Source organism: Symphodus melops (assembly GCF_947650265.1).
Source record: "Symphodus melops genome assembly, chromosome: 18".
NCBI classification, from domain to species: domain Eukaryota; kingdom Metazoa; phylum Chordata; class Actinopteri; order Labriformes; family Labridae; genus Symphodus; species Symphodus melops.
Window position 1 is genome coordinate 13,873,667 of NC_136708.1, and position 22,190 is coordinate 13,895,856.

The 22,190-nt window shown below is 41.2% G+C and overlaps 1 protein-coding gene across 3 annotated transcripts; it reads left to right on the plus strand.

Moving 5' to 3' along the window:
- Nucleotides 1-135: 135 nt before the first annotated feature.
- Nucleotides 136-20,447, plus strand: fam91a1 (family with sequence similarity 91 member A1). Of its 3 annotated transcripts, none has more exons than XM_079368592.1 (24): nucleotides 136-487; nucleotides 1,339-1,423; nucleotides 1,701-1,852; nucleotides 3,236-3,293; nucleotides 5,667-5,734; nucleotides 6,075-6,188; nucleotides 6,654-6,744; nucleotides 7,656-7,718; nucleotides 7,848-7,954; nucleotides 8,105-8,143; nucleotides 9,770-9,882; nucleotides 10,172-10,281; nucleotides 10,961-11,070; nucleotides 11,170-11,256; nucleotides 11,368-11,497; nucleotides 13,404-13,552; nucleotides 14,472-14,606; nucleotides 16,329-16,442; nucleotides 16,743-16,815; nucleotides 17,750-17,896; nucleotides 19,340-19,441; nucleotides 19,573-19,696; nucleotides 19,808-19,877; nucleotides 20,261-20,447. In XM_079368592.1, exons 1-24 carry the CDS (start codon nucleotides 416-418, stop codon nucleotides 20,444-20,446), a joined length of 2,499 nt encoding a protein of 832 aa, XP_079224718.1. In that variant the 5' UTR covers nucleotides 136-415; the 3' UTR covers nucleotide 20,447. The 3 variants fall into 3 exon arrangements, with proteins under 3 accessions (XP_079224718.1, XP_079224717.1, XP_079224719.1); XM_079368591.1 differs by having other exon boundaries at nucleotides 137-487; nucleotides 10,958-11,070; XM_079368593.1 differs by lacking the exons at nucleotides 136-487; nucleotides 1,339-1,423; nucleotides 1,701-1,852; nucleotides 3,236-3,293 and adding an exon at nucleotides 4,472-4,873 and having other exon boundaries at nucleotides 10,958-11,070.
- The last annotated feature ends 1,743 nt before the right edge of the window (nucleotides 20,448-22,190 follow it).

A 22,190-nucleotide genomic window follows, 5' to 3' on the forward strand; every position in this document is an offset into this window, starting at 1 on the left:
AGGTGAAATCATCCTCATAGGGTCTGAGAGTATTTTAATAAAAGAAAAAAAAACAAGCTTATTACTAAATACAACTTTGATTTGACATAAAGTAGGTTTGATAATCCCATCACCTCTCATTTATGTCCTCGTTCACGCTCTCCATTCACAGCCTGTGTCACTCATCGACAGGAAGTGACGACTGTAGCCACGAGCGTGACGAACGGCTTGTTCGAAAATACAACAAGGAAGTGGACGTTCATTGTTAGGGGAAAATAACCACCGGATAAAACATCTTCTCGGGTTTGGGTACCGCTGTGCTCTGTTGTTGGGTGCAGGGAGGGAGAGGGGGGGTGAAGTCACTGTGGACTTACCCCGCGAGCCCGTTTGTGATCGTCTCGAGGGATTCTGCTTTTACCCTGCTAGCTAGTTAGCGATGAACACCGACGTGGAATTTCACATCAGGCAGAATTATCCGTGGAACAAGCTCCCAGCTAATGTCAAACAGGTACCATGTTGTCATATTTCCACGGGGCAGGGTGGGAGGGAAGCACCCCTATTAGTGGTGTGCGTGTGTGTGCGCGTGTGTATGTGCGTGCCTGTATGGGGTGAACCTGTCAATGTCACCGCAGTGTCTCTGTCATACAAGGGGGAGCTCTCAGGGTCGCTAACCTTCCCTGCAGGCTTTAACCATTCAGCCGTAGCCATAACTGACCATCATCATTAAACGCCATTAAAGCACTGAAGACTGCCTCTGCTCACTGTGCATCACGTGCCTGCTTGTTTGATAGGTGGCGCCACATGATGCAAGCGCGTGCATGTCACCTGCAAATAATGAATTAAAACCCCCCACTCTGCAGTATATATGCAATGTAAAAAAAAAAAAAAAATCTTTTAAAGTTTTGTTGTACTGTTAATTAGCTGCATTAGCTCCTTCCTCCGTGAACATGTCAGTGAAGTATAGGCAGAGAGCAGCTCGTCGTGCTGCTGTTTGAGCTGCCTGCATCCCTGAGCAATGAGCATCCTCGGCAAAGCTTAAAAAACCTACCAACCCGACGAAGAAGTGACACAGGGAACCTACTCAGGCCTCAAGGCTTCTTGTGTTTAGACTGTTTTATTGCTTGTGTAAAGTTTGATTTTGGCTGCAGATTGATACTGAAGTGTAAACTGTACAGTTACTTCTCTTAATGGCACTGAGTTTGTGAGTATTTAAACGAAACGAAGAGCCTTTAGGTGCTGCTTATAAACATTGTTCAGAAAGTCGAGTCAGGGTCTCTGAACTGCTTCCTCTTGCAGATTACTCTGAAAAGGCTCCTTTACCTGTGTGCTGTGTGTTTTGTTGTTGTTTTTCCTCTGCAGAGTTTGGGGAACTCTCAGCGTGAGTATGAGAAGCATGTTCTGCTGTACAGCATCCGCAACCAACTGCGATTCCGCAATAACCTAGGTAAGCCGCATGATAACCCTCTTACTGCCCGTCAAAAGTATGATAAGGTGTGACTACGAGAGACAGAGAGTAAACAAATAATTTAGCTCAAGAATAAGGCTCGTGGGTTAGTATCCCAACCGGCTGAATGACCTTTCAGTTCAACTTCATCAGGTATATTTACATGACATTAAAGGATACATCTACTGTTAATGCTGCCTTTCTGCATACTTGTCTTGAATGATGAAGACCCAGCTTCGACCTGACCGCTGTGTGTGTTTGTGTGTTTTACCAACAGTGCGCCACGTGAGGAAGGATGAGCGCAAGTATTACGAAGAGCTCCTGAAGTACAGCCGGGACCACCTGATGCTGTACCCCTACCACCTGTCTGACATCATGGTCAAAGGGCTGCGAGTCACTCCCTTCTCCTATTACATAGGAATCATGGAGGTAAGACCGGAGGACGGAGGAGAAGAGTGTTAGATCTTTAACGGCTACGCTTCTGCCATTTTTCTGTTATTATACAACAAAACATTTACTCTTTCTCACACATGGTACGTGACGTACGTTCTCTTTATATCCAAAACAATCAAGTGGTGATTCCACGTTTCCCTCTGTGCTTTCATTACAGAGGGCTGGCTTAACCTGAAGGCATAGAGCAGGAGTTCTTTTAATGTGCAGCAGCAAAGATCCCCTAATTAGTTTTCAAACATCCAGTCTCTCTTTATATTAATTGCGGCATCCCTGGAAACTGCTGAAGCTATACGAGCTTCAGACAAAACAGGGATTCTAAGAAGCTGTTAGACTAACAAGGATCTGAGCTTTTCACAACTCGCTGCTGTCAGGTGTGATGTGTTCTTTGTTACTCAAAATCAAAATATACCTTATTACAAGGTTCATAGTTTCATTTTGTGCAGCTAACAAATGATTGGATGAACCTTCTTCTTCTGCTTGCATGAACCAGCCATTTACTTTGTATCATGTGAGTGTGTTATTTTTAAAGAGTAGAATTATGGCCAATTTGGTGCCATTTCAAAGAGCATGTGGTGTTTGCTGGTTTTCCTTGGCATCATTCAGGCACTAGATGTCAGTCAGAGTCTAGCTCAGCCTTATACACAAGCTGAGGGACCTAAACCCAGAAAACACACACACACACACACACACACACATACACACCTTGTTTCTCGGGGTGTTACATTAAAAAAAAACCTCAGGCTCTTGTTTGCAGCTTGCACAGGCTTCTCTTCTTCATGACTCCTTACACTCTTTAAACGTTTTTAAAAAAAATGTTTTTAAAATGTAACCCACAGAACATGGGATAGACTTATTAAACGGTGTGCATTTCATGTAATTACAGCGACCTCTCTTGCTGCTCTTTCAGCTGATGTTTATTGTGTATTATCTTTGCACTGTGCTTTTAGATTTAGATTGACATTACACTCCACGCCTTCGTGTGTTTACAGAGAGAGATTATGTGTGCTCATGCCAGCCTCTATACATGATGGTTCCTCATTCAACATACTTCCCATTTATTCAGATCTGATTCACGTGATGAGTGTTCTAAACTTAATGGCTTCATCCATTTTTCTGTGTGCTAAACTAAACTTGACTGAACTTTAATCATGGCCACTAAATTGCCTGAAGGCCACGACATATTCTGATAATGCTTCATAAGCATTTTAAACCAGGAGTAGAAATGAGCACGGCTTCACAGAGTTGCTAATCCTGTGATAAATCAGAGGGACGAAGGGACACAGAAGGGTGAGAGAAAAAGTGAGTTTAATTCTTTTCCTTCTTGTCTCTTTCCTCCTTTCCTTCTTTTTGTGCCTCAAGGATATTATGAACAGCGAGAAGAGTTACGACTCCCTGCCAAACTTCACTGCTGCTGACTGTGAGTCTCTGTGTATTTATTTTACCCCTTCAGACCCCAACAGATCGACTTCACTCGGAAACTGTGTAGCTCCAGCTTCTGCTCTCATTTACATATTTATTTTGTTCAGACGGCGGCTATGGTTGATAGAGTAGAGCACAGGGAGGAAAAAAAAGAGGCAACTCTTTCAGACACCTTAAGGGTCGAGAAACGGCCATGAGGTCATTGGAGGAACACTAAAAAAAATTCAAATCAAAATCTTTTAGGAATATAAAACATATCAATACATTATTAAAGGTCACATATTATACTCCTTTTTAACATGTTTAAATAAAACTCAGAGTTTCTAAAACATGTCTGTGAAGTTTCTTGTTATAAATCCACTCTGTTCCTGTGTTATCATGCCAATAAACCCCTCTATTTCAGCCCTGCTCAGAACAGGCTGTTTTTGTGCCTGTAGCTTTAAATGCAAATGAGCTGTGTTTGACCACATCCCTCTCTGGAAGGGTTTGGATGGCCTGGGCTTTCTTGCACCATGTCCTGTTGTTTACGGTGAGTAGACAGACTCAGAGGGCAGAACAAGTTAGTGCTCTTTGTGATGTCATGAAGGGAAAATCTCCTCCCCTTTCTGAGCAAACATGTAAACGACAGAGAGATGGACTTTTCTCATCATTTGAGGAACATATTAGTGTGAGAAAAATGTAGAGTGTATTTTGCATAATATGTGACCTTTTATAGTGCTCTTTCTTAACAGAGAAGGTGAAACACTCAATTATTACGTTCAAATTTATGAAGCTTTAAAGTTTTGGATGAATTGCTGCATCGTTTTACAATCATGCCAAACTTGTTGGTTTTAGTTGTGAGCTTTGTCGGCTCTCTGGGTTTATAAAGTTGTCAAATTGATATTTTAAATTGAGCCATCTGAACAAAAGACAAAGGTGGACATGACTTTCAGCTTTCAGGAATACAGTGGGTAACATTTGTGCCTTTTTCTCTCCGTTTATACATTCTTTCTTTTTTCTAGCTTAATTTGCAATCTGTCTCTTTAAGTGTGTCTAAACCTTTCAAAGCATTCTTTCTGTGTGGATGAAAATAAAAGGTTTTGTAAGGCTGTTTTTTTTGGCAGGTGTACAATGTTTCTGTTTAGTTGCCCTGTTTTTTCAACAGGATTTTCAGAAAAAAACATTTTACTATCCGTCATGACCCAACACTGTTCTTAAAAAACATAATGATAAAAAAAAAACAAGCATTGGCTAAATTTTATTTATTTTTTTACATTGGCTAACATAAATGACATATCACAGTGAGGAAAATTGCTAGCTCCTCAACAGGTAAATTGGCTCAATGAGCTGCTTTCCTTGTTGGTTGCAAAGCACATCACGATTACGTTGAGTCACAAACGTTGAGTCTTAGAGTCAAGTGTACATTCATTTTGATCCTACCATTCCTTCTGTTATCATGTGAAACGTGCTTCGGCCTGTGAGTGACTGAGTCCTGGCACACTAGGACCTCCATGCTGCTGAGACAGAAGGCTGTCTGCAGGCTCCTGCACTTCTCACAGGGGCCTCTCTCCCGCTAATCTCCCCAAAGGAGCTGTGGAAGTATGTCATGGATGGGACAGTATAGACAGTGAGAGAGAGAGCGTTTTTTTTACGTGGGCGGTTGTTTGTGCATTGTATCTGTGTCTTGGTGAAGCAGCAGGAGATTTTTCTGCGTTAGGAGGCAGAAATGAGAACATCCCTCACTGCTCCCTGTGTGTGTTGGCAGCTGTCCCTGCACATTTTGCTCTGCTCCATCCAGGCTTGAGTATCACACACTGGAGGAGGTGGTGTGAGGATTTGAAGCCAAATTTGCAGGACTCTCTCTTATAGAGGCCATTAAACTTTCTGCATGACCCAGAGATTTCTCAAACACAGAAAAGACAGTTTATGAGTTACAGACACACACACACACACACACACGCACACACACACACACACACACACACACACACACACACACACACACACACACACACACACACACACACACCAAGAGCCCTTGGTGGCGTGGTCGGCATGTGTGTTTGTTTGGATGCACTCCCTCAGCGGAGTCTAGATGAGTGACTGCCCCTTGTCACGCTCTTTTTCTCCAACATGAAGTTTAACATTTTCAGAGAAACCTTATTCTCCAACTTTGCTTCTTGCTCTGATTCTCTCTCTCTCTCTCTCTCTCTCTCTCTCTCTTTTTACGTTAGGCCTTACTGGTGGTTATTGAAAACACAGAAAAGATTTGATTCTGCTATGCAGCCACATTGATTCATTTGACTGTTTATACTGTATGAATTTAAAAGTTCATGATTGTTTGTGAGAAATGATAGATTCTAATCTGGTTTCCAAATGTTCTGGTCATCAGGTCTGCGGCTGCTCGGCATCGGGAGAAACCAGTACATCGATCTTATGAACCAGTGCAGGTCTTCGAAAGTAGGACTTTTTTTTTTAATAACAAATGATCCTTCATAGCAGATGCCTTTTACATTAAATGGCTTTATTGATATCTGAACATTTAGAGGGACTCAAATATTTAAAATCTAGTATTATATCTGCTAATTAGCATCTTCATGAACGTTACTATAGTAACAACTAATCAAGTTTTCAAGCTAAAATCACCTGAAACAAGAAGTCCTGAAAACTGTTATTTTGTTCTTGTCAGTTTTAGAACTCAAACTTTAAAGCAATCTTTATTTGATTTTTAAAGCGACTGGATCTCACCTCACCTGCTTCTTCCTTCTTTTTTTTTTTTGTGCGTGTCTCCTTTTTTCAGAAATTTTTCCGCAGAAAGTCAGCGAGGGACCTGCTACCAGCCAAACCTGTGGAGATCTCTGTGGAGCCCTGGTGGGTGGCACAGACTGGCTACATCACAGAGGACGATATCAGGGTGAGATAAAACATGTTCTGTCTTTACAGGGTATCAGTTTGTTTTAAATGCATGTATTTAGAGTTTCCTTTTTTTTTGATCAATGTTATATGTTTTAGTGAAAGCATGCCGGGATGGATGAAATCATACTAACAAAGTGGTAGGAGAATGTGATTTATATTTAGATAATCCATCCCTTTTTGTATCATTGATCTTTATAAATCTTTTGGGGTGAAGTGAGGAATATTTTATGGGTTATGGTTCCTATTGAAATTGGACTGCTCATCCCGGGGGCCCCTGTACTGCATGTGCAGAACAGAAAATCAAAAAAACTACAACTTTACAACAGTCCCTTCCTTCTCCACCAAAAAGAAACAATGCAAACATATTCATCGTCTCAGAGTCTGCAATATCACAATCTTAAAATCCATGGATACTCTATTGTTCTTCTCTGGTCTTAAGTGTGCTTCTCGTATGTCATCACAGATCTGTTCTCAAGCAGAGAAGAAAGCCATTGATAAGATGATTGATGCTGGACCTCAGCTGGCTGGATCGATGGAGTACAATGTAGTCTTAAGTGAGTATCTGCAGCATGTTGTGCTCCCATTCAAAGCAGCTGTGTCGGCATCCATTCAGGTGAAATGAAATGCTTTTTATTTTTAATGTCTGTTTGTGATATGTTATCCTAATTACCATAATGATAAAACTGCTGCACATAACACATGGATCTAGTCTCAGTGACCTCACCCATTGCTTTCTCAAGCAAAGCTGTGAGGTCCAATGATTGCGGGTTGTCACCAACAGGTAGACCTTCATATATGACGATATATGTGGCAAGTTGACCTTGCAAAATGCAAGTAGCGATGCTGATGTTACAGAATCCATGTGGCTGGAAACCCCTGATGAAAGTTTTGAAAGATAATTAACCTTCATGATAACAACATATCTAATGCTCGAGGAGTCAAATGTTTGAATGTTAAAATGGTTCAAAGTGTTGGCCGGATCATAACAAGTGTACAGCATGAAATAGAACCTGAAGCTTCACTTTGTTGTCATACAATCATTCTTAAGGAGAGTTTAATGGACAACAAATCAAACATTAGTAGAATGAGTTAGCATTAATTGATTGATCGGTAAGTGGAGGACTGGACAGATGTTTTTTCAGTCAATATAGAGGCCCATTCTACTGTTGCCATAGAAGTGATTATTAAAGATGACGCTCAGGGACTGAGGTCGTGTCTGTGCAGTTTGAATGTGAATTAGCCAACAGATTGACATATGATGAACCTCAAATAGGATGACGCATCATTACATACAGTAAGCACAGGTGCAGAGATCAGAGTGAGCTGAGTTTCCTCCACTATACACACAGATGTAGGTGTGTATCGTTAATTACAGACAGGAGGCCTGTGGGAGGGGTACAGTAGTTGTAAAATAAAAACATTATGTCAGTCATGTGAACAAAGTTTGTTTGTTTTTCTGCTTCAGGCTTGTATAACCGAGGCTTTATTTACTTGGACGTTCCCATATCTGATGACAGCTGCATCTCAGGTATACAAGTGTGTGTGTTGTTCAAATATCCTGCCATCATCCTCATCTGACTGATTACCGTGACTAAGCCTGTGTGTTCTTATATGAATGAGTGTCACTTGTTTTTTTGATCGCCGTTTGTGTCTTTAGTGCCCCCGCTGGAAGGCTTCGTCATGAACCGCGTGCAGGGCGATTACTTTGAGACGCTTCTCTACAAAATCTTCGTGTCCATCGATGAGCAGACAAATGTGTCCGAGGTACGCTCTGAGAAGGTTACTTTTTTACAGAGCTGCTCAGCTCATTGAATGTAAACAACACGTGAACTTGTGTGTTTAACTATCAATCACCTCTTCACTGCTTTTTTTTTTTCTTTTTCTCATGACTCTCCCTCTCCTGGTGACTCTCAGCTGGCGAACGTGTTGGAGATTGACTTGGACTTAGTAAAGGTGGGTATCCTGAATGTTCCAATTAAAGCAAACGTTCAAAATAAACACTGACTGGAAGAGGGATGTCACTTTCACCCGTTCAATTGTGGTTTTGAATTGAACTGAAAAAAATATATTTAGTAGGATTTTCTTAAAAGCATGTACAAAAGTGGCATCCATCAACTATGTAACAGATGACATCGTACAAAAAAGGAAACATGTCGACAGTGTCACATGAAACTCGGGGTATTGAATAGAGTTCTCAGTAAATCCTGCTTTTGCCTCTCTGCATGGCTCTCCAGCGTGCACAATATACAATCTTTACACTTCAGTAAGGCCTCCTATGTGTAACATTAAACAGTTTTTAGACACTTTTGCTTGATTTATTTTTTGGATGCTGCCAACTCGTACCTCTCTTTACGATCAAAGGATCAATGTGTAACTCTGAAACCTAGTGTTTAAAATGGGTACTGCAGTCTATTTTACCAGCTCTACATCACTCTTGTAACCTTTCTGAGTTCTTACCTCCAACAAGCATCTTGTTGTCTTTGTTGTTTGATTTACTTTAAATGACATGGAGCAGGGATACTTTGTAGCCTCACAGGTAGAAAGTTGGCTGTTACTTTCAGAATACATTCTCTCAAACTGCACATGTGAGGTACACACACACACACACACACACGGGCATTGTTTCAGATTTGGTCCTTCATGCCCTGTGACTCTACCAGAGGGTTGAGCAGCAACATTCCAGTTGAATTGGTGCTCCAGTTTTCTCCAGTTTCCTTTGCAATCCCAATCAGACATGAAGCCAAAACTGGCTCTCAGAGATCTGACCTTTAGCGTGAAGAGCTGAACTCTGCGGTCCCTCAGTCACATCTCATCTCTGCTGCAGAAAAACAGCACTTAAAAGAATTGGTGGAAGGCAGCGACTGCAGGAGGAACCCTGTGACTTCTGAGATGATTGAAATGTCTGAGAGGCCTCCCTCGTGCTCCGCTGTGACTTTTGCTGAACTTTCTCCTGTGTAATGACTAAACTCAGCCTGAGACACTTGAAGCTTGTGCTACTTTTGATATGATAAGAGGGTGACAAAGAGTTGACCTCAACATGCACCTGTGGGGACAGGAAGGTGCAGAACGTAATCAAGCCCACCGTACTTGACTGTGGTGGCGTATTCGCTCTGAATACGAGATTAAAACGGCTCGACAGGCAGATGAAAGAATGAAATCTTGAAAAAGCCAGCCAGCAGTTTAACTGGAAGTTGACACTATCTCCTATTTTATGCCCTATTTTCTTGTTCCAATTTTTAATTGTTCCTTTTAATAATAAAAAACATGTATCCATCCTTAACAGTTTATCTACTGAACGAGTAATCCTTTCTCACGATGCAGGTTTTTTTTTTTTTACATTACATTACATTAAATAGAGTTCTAATTCTTAGGAGTTGTTAAATTGCCTTTTTTAAAGTATTAGCAATTTAAACAGTTATCAAAGAGAGTATGAAGGCCAAAAACATTTGAAATACTTTAAATAGCAACGCTTTTCTTCTGCTCATATCTGATGCAAAGTGTTGCAGGTCAGCAATTGATTCATAGCAGTGAAGGATTATCAGACTAAGAATGTCTTTTTTTTTAAATACATTTTTTCAGAATGCAGTTTCCATGTACTGTCGCCTCGGCTTCGCTGTGAAGAAAGGTCAGATGTTTGGCACCGAGCAGCTCAATCCCACCTGGAAGAATGCCCCATCTGTCAACAGGCTCAAGTATGTGCTGGGTGTGCAGGTGGCCAATAATCAAAGTTGATCATTTCTTGGAAAGAATCTGTTTAAACCCTTTTGTCCCATTTATTAACAAAAAAACCAAACCTCAAACACATTTTAAGTTCATGTGACAAAACTGTTCATTTTAGGATTTTAACTCTCATGTGACAGGCAAATAGTAGTTTGGGTCTTTAGCATTGTTTCATCCTTAAGCTTAATTTCTCTAAATATTGCAACATTTGGATGAAGATGAGCCCAGAACTTAATGAAGCGTCTCTGTCGTCTGTGTCAGGAGCACCATGGACCCTCAGAAGATGCTGCTGTCCTGGGAGCAGGGCAGTCCTGTCATGGAGGGAGGCTCCTCAGCCACTGACACTGACACTACCAGTCTCGAAGATCAAGGTCGGTCTGCCTATATACACACACACACACACACACACGCGCACACACAGGGACAGGAAGTCAGACAAGAAACGAGCGGTCAATTTCAAAATAAAACACACTTTACAGACTCAAGATCGTATATGACATCATTTAATCAACATGTCAAAACAGGCACCAAATGAACAACAACTCCTCCGAAAGACAAAGCAACATGTTGTTAGCACGCTGTTCTCTTTACTCCCGCGTGATCTGGTAGTTCTCCTGTGAGCTTATGCGCCCGTGCTTTTGCACCAGGAACAGATCAACTGGGGTAGGGCACGCGTCGTAGGACGGAGCTAAACCCTAATGCTGATGTTTTGGAGTAGAAGTGCTTATTAGATGGATATTTTATTCATACTGGGGAGGGGGGCGGAATTCAGGTAAATTCATCTGTAGAAAGCTCTGTCGTGCTTCTGAAAGTGGTTCTCCCATTAACGGGCGTTTTCATCTGAAGAGGTCTAATTTTGTCTTTGTTATGCAGCACTGTTTATCATCCACATTCAAATGTCAATAATTAATGGATTTAAGACAAAGGCTTTGTGTTTGTCCCTTTGTACACATAGCTCATGGCTTAAGTTTCAGTATCTAACATGTGTGTGGTGGTATTGCATACATGTTGATTTCTGTTCTTCATGAGTGATTTCTCTGCCTGCAGCAGACACAGCCAGCGTCAGCAGCCTGAGCATCCCAGCAGCTCCCACGAAGAGGATCGCCTTCCTCTTTGACTCCACTCTCACAGCCTTCCTCATGATGGGCAACCTCTCTCCGGTGAGTGTACATACAGAGTCCAAGTAAGCGAAGACAGAATTCTTTTTACTTGATACTCAGAATTCATAATTGTGAATGTTTATGTGTGTGACCTGTCAGAACCTGAAGAGTCATGCGGTGACCATGTTTGAAGTGGGGAAGCTGTCTGATGAGACTCTGGACAGCTTCCTGGCTGAGTTGGAGAAGGTGAGACAAGCAAAAAAAAACCCTACCAAAAAAAAGATTATTTTGTGTTTGTGACACTGCCATGAAACAGGTATACAGCCATACTGTCTGACTGGGTTTATGCGTCTCCAGGTGGAGAGCACAGCAGAGGGCGAGGCTCAGCGTTACTTTGACCACGCCCTGACCCTGAAAAACACCATCCTCTTCCTGCGCTACAACAAAGAACTGACTCAGGATCAGGGACCTGATATCCCAAACATAGGTAAATAAACAGGTGCAACCCCCATGTCCAACTTCTCCCACGCTACAAGTCTACACACGTGAAAACCAGCAGCTTCCATTGGACTCTCTAGAACATTGTGGAAAATTGTGAATGTACTTTTTGGTCTTTAGATTGTTTTTAGGTAGTTTGTTTTTTGGGGGGGGGCTTTGAGCTTTTTACCAACAGTTTCCTTGGTTACCAAAGTTACTTTCCCAACCAACTTTTGAGAACTTTTTGATCGTGATGATTCAGATTGAATGGTATGAAGAGTAATCACTGTTAAAGGACTTTTGACTTTTGTGTTTGATTCAAACAACAGAAGGCTTATTATTTTCAGATAAAAGCATGAATGTCATTTTTTTTTTTATCCAGCTTTTAAATTAAGGTTGAATCATGCACAAATCAAGATGGCTATCTAGTGTCTACTGCTGATGTTTAGTGAATCAGTATTACTCCACACTTTCACCTTATCCTGACTCTGTTATTGAAAGGAAACTCTGTAACTACCAGAGCTCAGCTGCATTTCAAAGACGCTTTTATGGGAGAGTTCTGAGTGAAGCTGAAAAGTCTTTTGAGGAATCAAAGAGGATGTGGATCTTCTCTTTCTCTCTCCGTTTTTGTGTGAATCTCTGCCCTCTGCCTCGTCAACCTCAACTGTGTCTGAATAGTTTTCTCTGAATATGGTGGCACATATTTGCAGATCTTCAGGCATGCTATGAGAGCAAAGCTGTACTGTTCCACTCGTGTCTCTAGGGGGAGCAGCAGAGGAAATCTCTTAGTTTCCATGTAGCTACCACAGTGCCACCAGATGCCGTTTGTTTGTTTTTTGGCGGCTTGCCTCACTCCTGATTGTCTTATCTCTCAGCCCTCCTCAGCCGCTGCTCCAGGCAAAAGAGAATGCACGGAGAGGCTGCTGGAGGAGGCTGAACTAAACCCACAATGACACCAAAGTCTTGTGATGATCCCGGTGTTTATTCATTGAGGAAGTGAGGGAAGTTTTCACTGCCAGCAAAGCTCTCTGCAGATTAGACTCTTCTATCCTCCTTTGTTCTTCACTGCAGTAATAATCCAAATGAATTCTGACTGACAGCACAGAGGCTCCGAGACACTTGCAGAGTCTCAATAAGCAGGTAAATTAAATGTAGGACACAAAGAGTATGAAGCAGTCATTTCATTACATATTGTATTTGACTTCTGAGTGGCATATTCCCTTTCATATTGAGGGAGAGCCATTTCATTGATTTTGGCTGTTGAGACACAGTGTCAATCAGAGTGTTTGCTCAAGAAGAATTTTCTCAAAGCTAATGCACTTAATACCAGATATGTTTAAAAAGTTACATGGATCATAGAAGAACACTGCTGACAGGAGGATCTGCGGTCGGTCCTCCTGCATGCGCTAAAACCTGCTGATATTTGATTTGTCAATACCACTCTCTCTGCAGATCAAACACACCTCTTTCCTCTTAGATTAATATGCAGCAAGAAAAGGTGATTGTTTTAAAATGTGGGCTTGATTTCCTGTGTGTTTTTTTTAGTTGGAAGACTTCTTAACGACTCCGGTGTGTCCTCGCAGGAGGCGGAGGAACTTCTAGAATAGACTCCTTCCTCTTCCTCTTGTCACATACTTTACAAGAATAGTTTGTCATGTTGTAAAAAATTGCTTTCATGCTTTCTTTTGAGAAATATAATCCTTTAATCTCTCTTTATACCACTCGTGAAGACGTCGGACTAGCTTAGCATAAAGTCTAGAAACTGCTAGTTAAAAGTGGCTCAAGTACTTCTGATTCAACATATTCACTCTCTCAATGCTGATACGTACTCATAGACGACACAAACGTTATGCATTCTTCCTTCTCTTCCACTTAGCAGAATATTTTGGATGAATGGTTTGTTTTTCTCTGTTCAGGTTTCCCCTTGGACATGTTGCGTTGTGAGAGCCTGCTGGGTTTGGACCAGGCTACCTGCAGCCGCGTCCTCAACAAGAACTACAAGCTGCTGGTCTCGATGGCTCCGCTCAGCAACGAGATCAGACCCATCAGCAGCTGCACGCCTCAGGTAGGACGCCCTCAGGCTGAGAGAGGGATACTGTGTGACGTGCTGGGTTGTTGGATCGAATGTTGCCCGTGTAAGAGTTGTTTGTTTGTATTTCACTCCACAGTTCATGCGTTCATATGTTTGTTCTGTCATGTTTGCCCTTTTTCTTTGTGTGTGCTCTTGTAAGCCTGGAATAGTTTGTGACTGTGTGTGTGTGTGTGTGTGTGTTTGTGTGTGTGTGTGTGTGTGTGTGTGTGTACTCTTGGTTGTGGGCTCTTGGCCTTCTGTTGCCCCTGACAACAAAACTGCACAAAGAGAAAGACAGAGAGGGGAGGAGAGGAGAGGCTCATGGGTAATTCCTCTGCCTGGCCTCACTCCAGCTGTCTAACTGAGCTCAGAGAGACGGAAAGAAGAAGTTAAACTGTTGCTGTTCCACTCACGCTGGTGATTATTCTCACACTGCTGGAACCCAACCAAGCACAATTTAATGAATTATTTTATTTGCTCACATCTCTAAAACCTCAACCTCTGCTTCTCTGACACGGACCAAAATCTGTCCCTGTTCCTTTCTTGTCTTCATCCCAAGTGTGTGAGGATGTATGTGGATTCATTTTTTCACTCTTGTGTACATGTTTTTCCTCCCTCTCTCTCTCTCTCTCTCTCTGTCTCTGTCTCTGTCTCTGTCTCTCTCTCTCTCTCTCTCTGTCTCTGTCTCTGTCTCTGTCTCTGTCTCTCTCTCTGTCTCTGTCTCTCTCTCTCTCTCTCTCTCTCTCTCTCTCTCTCTCTCTCTCTCTCTCTCTCTCTCTCTCTCTCTCTCTCTCTCTCTCTCTCTCTCTCTCTCTCTCTCTCTCTCTCTCTCTCTCTCTCTCTCTCTCTCTCTCTCTCTCTCTCTCTCTCTCTCTCTCTCTCTCTCTCTCTCTCTCTCTCTCTCTCTTTGCAGCACATCGGCCCAGCCATCCCTGAGGTGAGCTCCATCTGGTTCAAGCTGTACCTGTACCACGTGACTGGCCAAGGCCCGCCCTCTCTGCTGCTCTCCAAAGGCTCCAGGCTTCGCAAACTGCCCGACATATTCCAGGTAAGCCCGCTCATATGGTTAATAAGATAGGTAGGTTTAATGAGCATATGACCACGGTCGAGTCAGTAAATGTATGCTGATACGTATGATATAAATAACTCCCTTGAAGTGAGATAAGAAAAAAACCACCTGTGATCAGAAAAAGAATCCTTTGTTGGATCAAAAGCGAACAGGATTCACACACTCAGCTGTAAAACACTGTGCACCTGCTTCGTCCTCCTCCGAGGCCTCTGAGTGGTCTTTGAAATGATCTCATTTATTCCTGGAATGTGAGAGTGGGAACGGTAAAGAATTTGGTAAATTCTCAAGGGAGGACAGGTGCAGCGATTAATTAAATTTATCGCTACACCTGTTGATTTAATGAATTAAGATATGAATATATCCTAATTTCCCTGGGTGCTCTGAGTGGATCAAAAAGAATTCAACTCTTGCAAAACCGACTTACTCGAAATAAAACTCGTTGGCCAATCTAAATTAGATCAAGTCAGACAAAAGATGAAAAGTGAAAGTACTTTGAAATATGATATCAAGTTACATATGGCTTTAAAGTAACGTGAAAAAGAAAAACCCAAAAAGAGGATGGCATAAGAGAAGCAATCGGACCAGCAGGTCACCCTGTTGACAAATTAAAAAGATGACTTGACAAGACGAGAAACAAAAAACAAAACTGAAACTTTTAAACATCTCTGAACATTTAGGAAAATATTCTTCTTTAAATCTGTTATTCAATCAATTAATCAATGAATCAGAGGAAATAACATCATAGATCAATAGTATGAAAACATAGATGTGCTTATGTTACCCTTTATATAGGATAACATGCAATATGATTATACATAGTCTAAATATATGTTTAAAAGTCTTCTGTATCTAAGAAAAATACTGACCACCAGTAGTACTGTACCTTTAAGATGTTCAGTTGAAATCTATGAACAACGCTTACTTAACTTGAGTATTGTAGATTATTAAACACAATTTAAATTAAATTTCAAATCACTTCAAACATCACAAACATAGAACAGAAATTAAATGGACTTTTATTTGATGCACAAAATAAAATCTTTCATTTTGAGAAGACCAAAAAGTCCCTGGCCGTTTTTACGACTCCTTTCACAATTCTCAGACCTCAGCACGAGGTTTTTTATCAGGGATTTCAAGGTGTCTGTTGGTTACATATTTGGACACGAAATGTCTGAGAACTCAGTCGTAATTCTCAGTCTAATGTAGACACAAGAGCCATAGAAGACGTCCTTGTCCTGGCCAGTGTTGACCAACAGGATGTTGTAAAGCTCTTAGCTGTAATCCAAAGTTAGTGATCATTGGGTAACTGAGAAAGAGGTACCAAATATCTTTGGCTACAACAGGTGATATGTAAATGGGAGGCTTTATGAGAACACAGCAGCATCTACTTTCGTGCTTGTTGTCTTTTGGCTTTTGATTTAACAACTTATGTTATTTACTCAGCTTCACCCTGTTTAGTCCCTCCAAAAGTCAACCAGCAGCAGCATGAAGGTTTAATTGTTCAATGTTTTTACCCAGTAGAAGTGTTGATATGTTATTTTGGTCGGAGAGGCTTGTGCTTCCTTTTCCTGCTATTATGGCGGTCATAAATTTTCCTCACAACATTTTTTTCTGACCAGATTCTTCTTATCGTTTTCTGTGGCTGGGATTCTGTCTCTCACCAGCGAAACAATTCCTTCACTTTTTTTTTTTTTTTTGCAGTTATACGATCGGTTGCTGATCACGTCCTGGGGTCATGATCCTGGTGTCGTCCCAACATCCAACGTGCTGACCATGCTCAACGACGCCCTCACACACTCTGCTGTGCTTATTCAGGTAAACTGCCCGCGTGTCCACCATGGGGTCCAGAGGCTTCAGCTGCTCTGCCCCTGTTGTGTTATCAGTGTTAATTTTAACCATGTGTTGTTACTTTGTTTTTTTTTCTCTGCTTCGTAAGGGGCCTTTATATAAAATGTATTATTATTATTATTAAACGCACAGGAGCCTCTGTTTTAACAGGAGGGTGTTTCTGTTGAGTTAATATTAACTTTGAGTTTTGTATCCACTCTTTGTCTGTTTTCAGTAATCACCTCTTTGTGTACACTGTGTAATCTGTATTGTGTGTGTAACCCTCAGGGTCACGGTATGCATGGCCATGGAGAAACAGTTCACATCCCATTCCCCTTCGATGAGGATGACCTGAAAGGAGGTGAGTTAGGCCCCTGTGACCACACAGACAGCAGATTTCGACAATGGCCTCTTTATGACCGACACTTCTCCATACTTTTTACTGCATGTTTCATATTTAAGATCGTTTTTTTTTTACCCCAGCAGACACTGAGAAGATAGGATCTGTAGGAGGCTAAAACACGGGAAATATCCTGCATTTGGAAATCAGTGCTGTGATGTCAATAACGCCTTTCTGAAAAGTTAAAAGATTTTCAACTTGAGGGCTCGCACAAAAACATCTGCAGTTTGTTAAAAATAAATTAAAAAAAACAAAACACTGGCACTGAGAAAAAAATGCATGGTGGACACGGGGCCTTAGTTATCACATTTGCATAGATCTTTGAAATCACTTCTTGTATTAACATTTTTTCAGCTTCTTTGTTGTGGTTATATATGCTCATTCTAAGCTGATGCGAGACTAAATAATTATCATTAGTAAAAGCCTTTTAGTCCAAATCCTGCAAGGTCTTTTGAAGACATTTTTTACTGAGTCATACAAACAGAAAATGGAAAAATTCCTGAGTCAGCTTTCAATGGATTTGAATGTTAAAGTCCCAGAAAAAAAATAGGTGATATTTAAAAATGTGTTTTTATGACTCTTTTTCACCCTAAAGCTGCACGTTTTTGTATATAATGCAGAGATTTTTATAATACTATTATTATAGTAGAGAAGTCATATCGATAGAGTCACAGCTATATTTTGGATAATTTTTTTAAAACAGAATTTCAGTCAAACTGCACTCCTTTTCTTTGGTGACTCAAAAGTTCAGTTTAATTTTTGAAGATTTGATGACCTAGGATAGTAAATGATTTGAATATGTAAATGTCTGTTTCAAGCTTCATATGAACGCCCTCAAGAGGAATTTTGCTCTGGAGAAACATTATTGTCCGTGTTTATTCCTCCCCCTCTGTAGAGTTCTCCTACTCCAACATGTGCAAACACAAGTCCCTGCAGAAGCTGAAGGAGCAGGTGGACCTGGAGCATCAGTGCGGCTACATCACCATGCTCAACTCCAACAACAGGCACCGCCGCCGGGCCAGCGACACGGTTGAGTGCAGAGGTGGGAGCGTGCAGATGTGTGAATGTGAGAAAAAAAGATTAGTTAAATTAGCAACAATGTTCTCACCTCTGCTGGCTAATGGCACTGATGGTGCAAACTAGATAAATATTGCCTCAAAGTCCACTTTAATTATGCTGTTTGTCTGCATAATTGTGTCTCTGATTGTGATAGCATTTGCTAATGGCTGCGATCGAACAGTATTAACCTTTACCTCCAGATTTGCTCATTAAATCCTGCTGAAATAGGAGGTCACACATTGTTTCAAAATAGATGTTTATTCTGATGGGGTGGCCCTTTTTTCTGACAATACTGAATGATAATGATAGGAAATCGTTCATAAAGGAGGGTAGTTCACAGTTTACTAAAACACAATGAAGGACCAAAAAAATAATAAAACAAAACTGGCAAATGAAAAAGGCACAAATACTATAAGTACCAAGCAAACAAAAATAGACTTCATATGTTATATGTAGGTATATGTTGAGAAATGTAAAAGACTTTCTACAAACCCCCCAATTATGAGAAAAGTCCATCCTCTCTGTTGTTTGCCTTTTCTACTTTTCAGCAAATGTGTGCTTAAACAGGCTGTTTGGAGATCGTCCCTTTGTGACATCATAAAGGGCAGTAACCCCTCCCCCAGGTGGGTGACCCTCCCACAACTAGGTGTTTGTTATGCCCTCTGAGTCTGCCTTCTTACCGCAAACCATCAGGCATGGAGTGAGAAAGCACGAGCCACCCGAGCCCTTCCGGAGAAGTGGTCAGACAGCTCATTTGCATTTAAAGCTACGGACACAGAAACCGCCTGTTCTGAGCAGGGCTGAAATAGAAGGGTTAATTGGCATGATAACATACAGGATCAGAGTTTATAACAACAAACTTCACAGATGTTTTGGGGAGCGCTGAGACTTATTTAAACTGGTTGAAAAGGACTATAATATGTGACTTTTAAATGAATACCGATGCTTCATTATAGGTATCATTGAAGATTATTGACCATAGGTTGGAGTATTTAATGAGGCTAACACGCCAAACATTTAATTAATTACCATGGTGGTGCTACGTTTTTTAGTATGTAAAGTATTTTAAGATGGGATAACATTGCGTCATGTCTGAACACTGTAGTTTTTGTGATAGGTTTGAGAAATGGCTCCCATAGTCTTGTATTAGAAACCTTTGCGTTAACAGGAGCCGGCATAGACGAGGACATGTCTGTTTTTGTTGAAGCCTTGCAGTAGATTTCTTATAAACAGATTTATGTTCCCTATCCATCAAAAAATAATATTGAAAGAGTTTTGTGTAAACTCTGGTCGCAGAGGTTAGACGTCATGTTTTGTTATTGTTTTGATTGAGAGCCCCACTGGAGGTGATGTTCACATACTGAAGGTGCAATCTTTTCCTAGTCAACTTTGTGAGTGAGTAGACACTTGTTGCTTCTGTTCAAAGGGGATACACATCTGGGTGGAGGCCTGGACACAAACGGCAGCACTGAGTCCTTCGAGCTCGTGACAGAAGAAAACAACGGGGAAGGCAAAGCAAAGACAGACTGTAGGTCCACAAATGTTAAATACAGTGAAGATGTGACTAAACATGTCAGATACAAAAGCAGAATATCAGAATTCCATTTTTTTCGTGTCGTCATATACGTTTTCCTCGTCCCTCTACAATCTCTCTTTCAGCACTTTCCTCTGAAGATGAGTGGGTCCCTCTCGAACTGTGCTTCGGCATGCCTCTCTTCAGCTCCGAGCTCAACCGCAAAGTGTGTCGAAAAATCGCCACGCATAAATTGTGCAGCAGTGAAAGGTAAAAAAGAAAAAGAGAACTCACCAAACATCTTTAAAAGTGTCAGACTTTTGTTTATGAAGGAGATAAGAGTTGTTGGATGGAGACTTTACATCTTTGTTGTTGTTTCAGCCTTCAAGAGCTTCTTCACTCGAGCAGAAAGCTATCGTTGAAGGTGTTGAGCTTCGTTCAGTCATTCCAGGTAAAACGGTCTGCTCTCTCTGAACGGGAACACTTGAGAATACTCGGAGGAAAGAAAAGAAACGAGGCAGAGTGAAGATCTCTGAAGTCAACATTGATTTTACAGATCGAATTATTTAGTTTAAATAAACATTAATGCTTTATAAATAAAGTTGATGACATTTTTTAAACTGTTTTCAATAGGAAGTTAACAGTATGCTGTGTAGAGAATGTCCTTTTCTGCATTTGCACTCGGCTTTATAATTCTGTGTCTTTTAGAGGGATAAATGTTTTCTACACTCTTGAATCCACCTTTTTTTTAATTTAGAGAGAGAGAGAGGTACCCTTTGTTCCACATATATTCTTCTGTTTTCTGACCTGTGACTTTTGCTCCTCTGTGGGCAGGACGGGAACCAGACTGCTGACATGGACAGCGGTGTGTTGAACCCTCTCAGTCAGCCGCCCGCGGAATCCGGTGTCCCTCTGCCCGCCATCAACCTCCTCTTCAAGGAAGGTCAGCTGAAGGAGTGGAGTGGGCGGGCCCCCCCTCCTCTGGACATCTCAGCTCTGCAGAAGGATCAACCTACATAAACGAGCCCCTCTGCTCCCCCCCCCCCTCCACCATCACCACCCAACTAAAAACACACAGAGTTTGTCAGAGGAAAAATTCTTTACCGAGGTCCAACACTGCATCTTCATATCTGCTCACGAGGGAACACTCATCCATGTCAGTCAGTATCAAGTCATGGGGAGGTCCAAGTCGGCATTTTGTCGTCACTTTTTGGGGAATCCTCCCCCTCCTGACATTAGTTTGAAACCCCCTACCCCTTTGTGATTCCTTGTATTCGTAGCACGACAGTGTTTTTTGTTTTTTTTGGAGTGGTGCTATCATCACGGTATATAGCGGTGATGCAGGAAAAGAGCACACCACCTGGTGGAGCGTTTCAGTGGAAGTGCTGTAATTTCCACTTTTCTCCAGCTCCACCTTTCAATCATTGGATGTGTTGTGATCATTGAAAGCGGAGTGTAAAGTGGTTGATATTGTGTAGATGTTCTGAAAAAAAGAAGAAAAAAAAAGAAGATCCACTGAATAAAAAGTGTCGAACAAACTCCTTCAGGAATCATTTGACAATATGCATTTAAGAAGACCAATTCTTTGAAGTCCAAATCCAGAACTCCACCCCCTTCCTGTCTCATGTTAGGTGATCTGATGATGCATGATACTGTTGCAAAAACATGCACCATGTAAAAAGTATTCTCCTCTTCACTTGCATTCAATATCGGGGGCATTTACTATTTGCACTGCACAGGATTTCATCAAACCTATAGATGAAGTCAGTGTCATGTTTTATTTGTTTTGGTTGGATCCCGTGCACATTATATCAGAGTTTTTTGTCACAAAAACGGTTTCCTTTTGGGAACACAGACGTGAGGAAAACAATGGGTATCAAATAAACTGCTGGGTTTTTTTTATTTCAGTGTTTTTTTTTCTCAGTTAAAGAGAACACCAAAGACCATTTATTTTTGTCTAATGTTTTTTTTAAGGTTTTGAATGTGTTTTACCTTTATTTAGTTGCCTTACGACTCTCAGCCAATCATAAACTGACAGGTCTTTGATCGAAGCTCTAGATTTGATTTTCATATATTGTTTTTTTTTTAATGATGTATTTGCATTTAAATAAGTGTATTTAACCAGTTTAATCAACAACATTGTGTCACAAGCTTCCAACTGTCAGCCCTTTTTAAGAATTGAACGAGATTATCTGAGTCTACCTGCTAGCAAAGAATAGGAACAGTCATGTCTGTGTATTTGACCGGGCCTGCTGCCACTGTTGTCTGCTGCCAGTATCTCCCCCTTGGATCCGCTCCAGTCTGTGTGCAATGCTTTGTGGTGCACTCTCGTCCAGCTCGCCCCACTCTCCCAAGGATTCTGTTTACACCCAGTTGTTAAAAAAAAAAAAAAAAAAAAGAGGTCTGCAGTCTAAGAAGAAGAAGGCATCTTCGATGTGAAGGCTGAATCAGACTTGTGGGACAGAGATCCTTTCCCAAGCCTCTCAGAACGATGGTGGCCCATAAAGCGATGTGTGGCTCCAAAATTACTTTTTATGCATTTCAAGTGTGGACCCATTTGGTGATTTATTTTTTTTCTTCTTAATTTTTGGAATCAGCCTTGTGCAGTTTTTGACCCACTTGTGGTTGTTTCTAAAGAAGTCACTCTGAAATACACAAAAAAGAGACTAATATACGGTCCTGTTGAAGCATGATGACTGTGTAGAAACTGTCATGCGTATGTTGTGTATGCGTGCGTGTTGTACACCTCACTCTTGGTGTGTTT

Coding starts and splice junctions, on each gene's coding strand:
- fam91a1 (XM_079368591.1), top strand. CDS start 416: ATGAACACCGACGTGGAATTTCACATCAGGCAGAATTATCCGTGGAAC. Junction 1,853..3,235: donor ATTACATAGGAATCATGGAG/GTAAGACCGGAG, acceptor TTGTGCCTCAAG/GATATTATGAACAGCGAGAA. Junction 7,955..8,104: donor AGCAGACAAATGTGTCCGAG/GTACGCTCTGAG, acceptor GGTGACTCTCAG/CTGGCGAACGTGTTGGAGAT.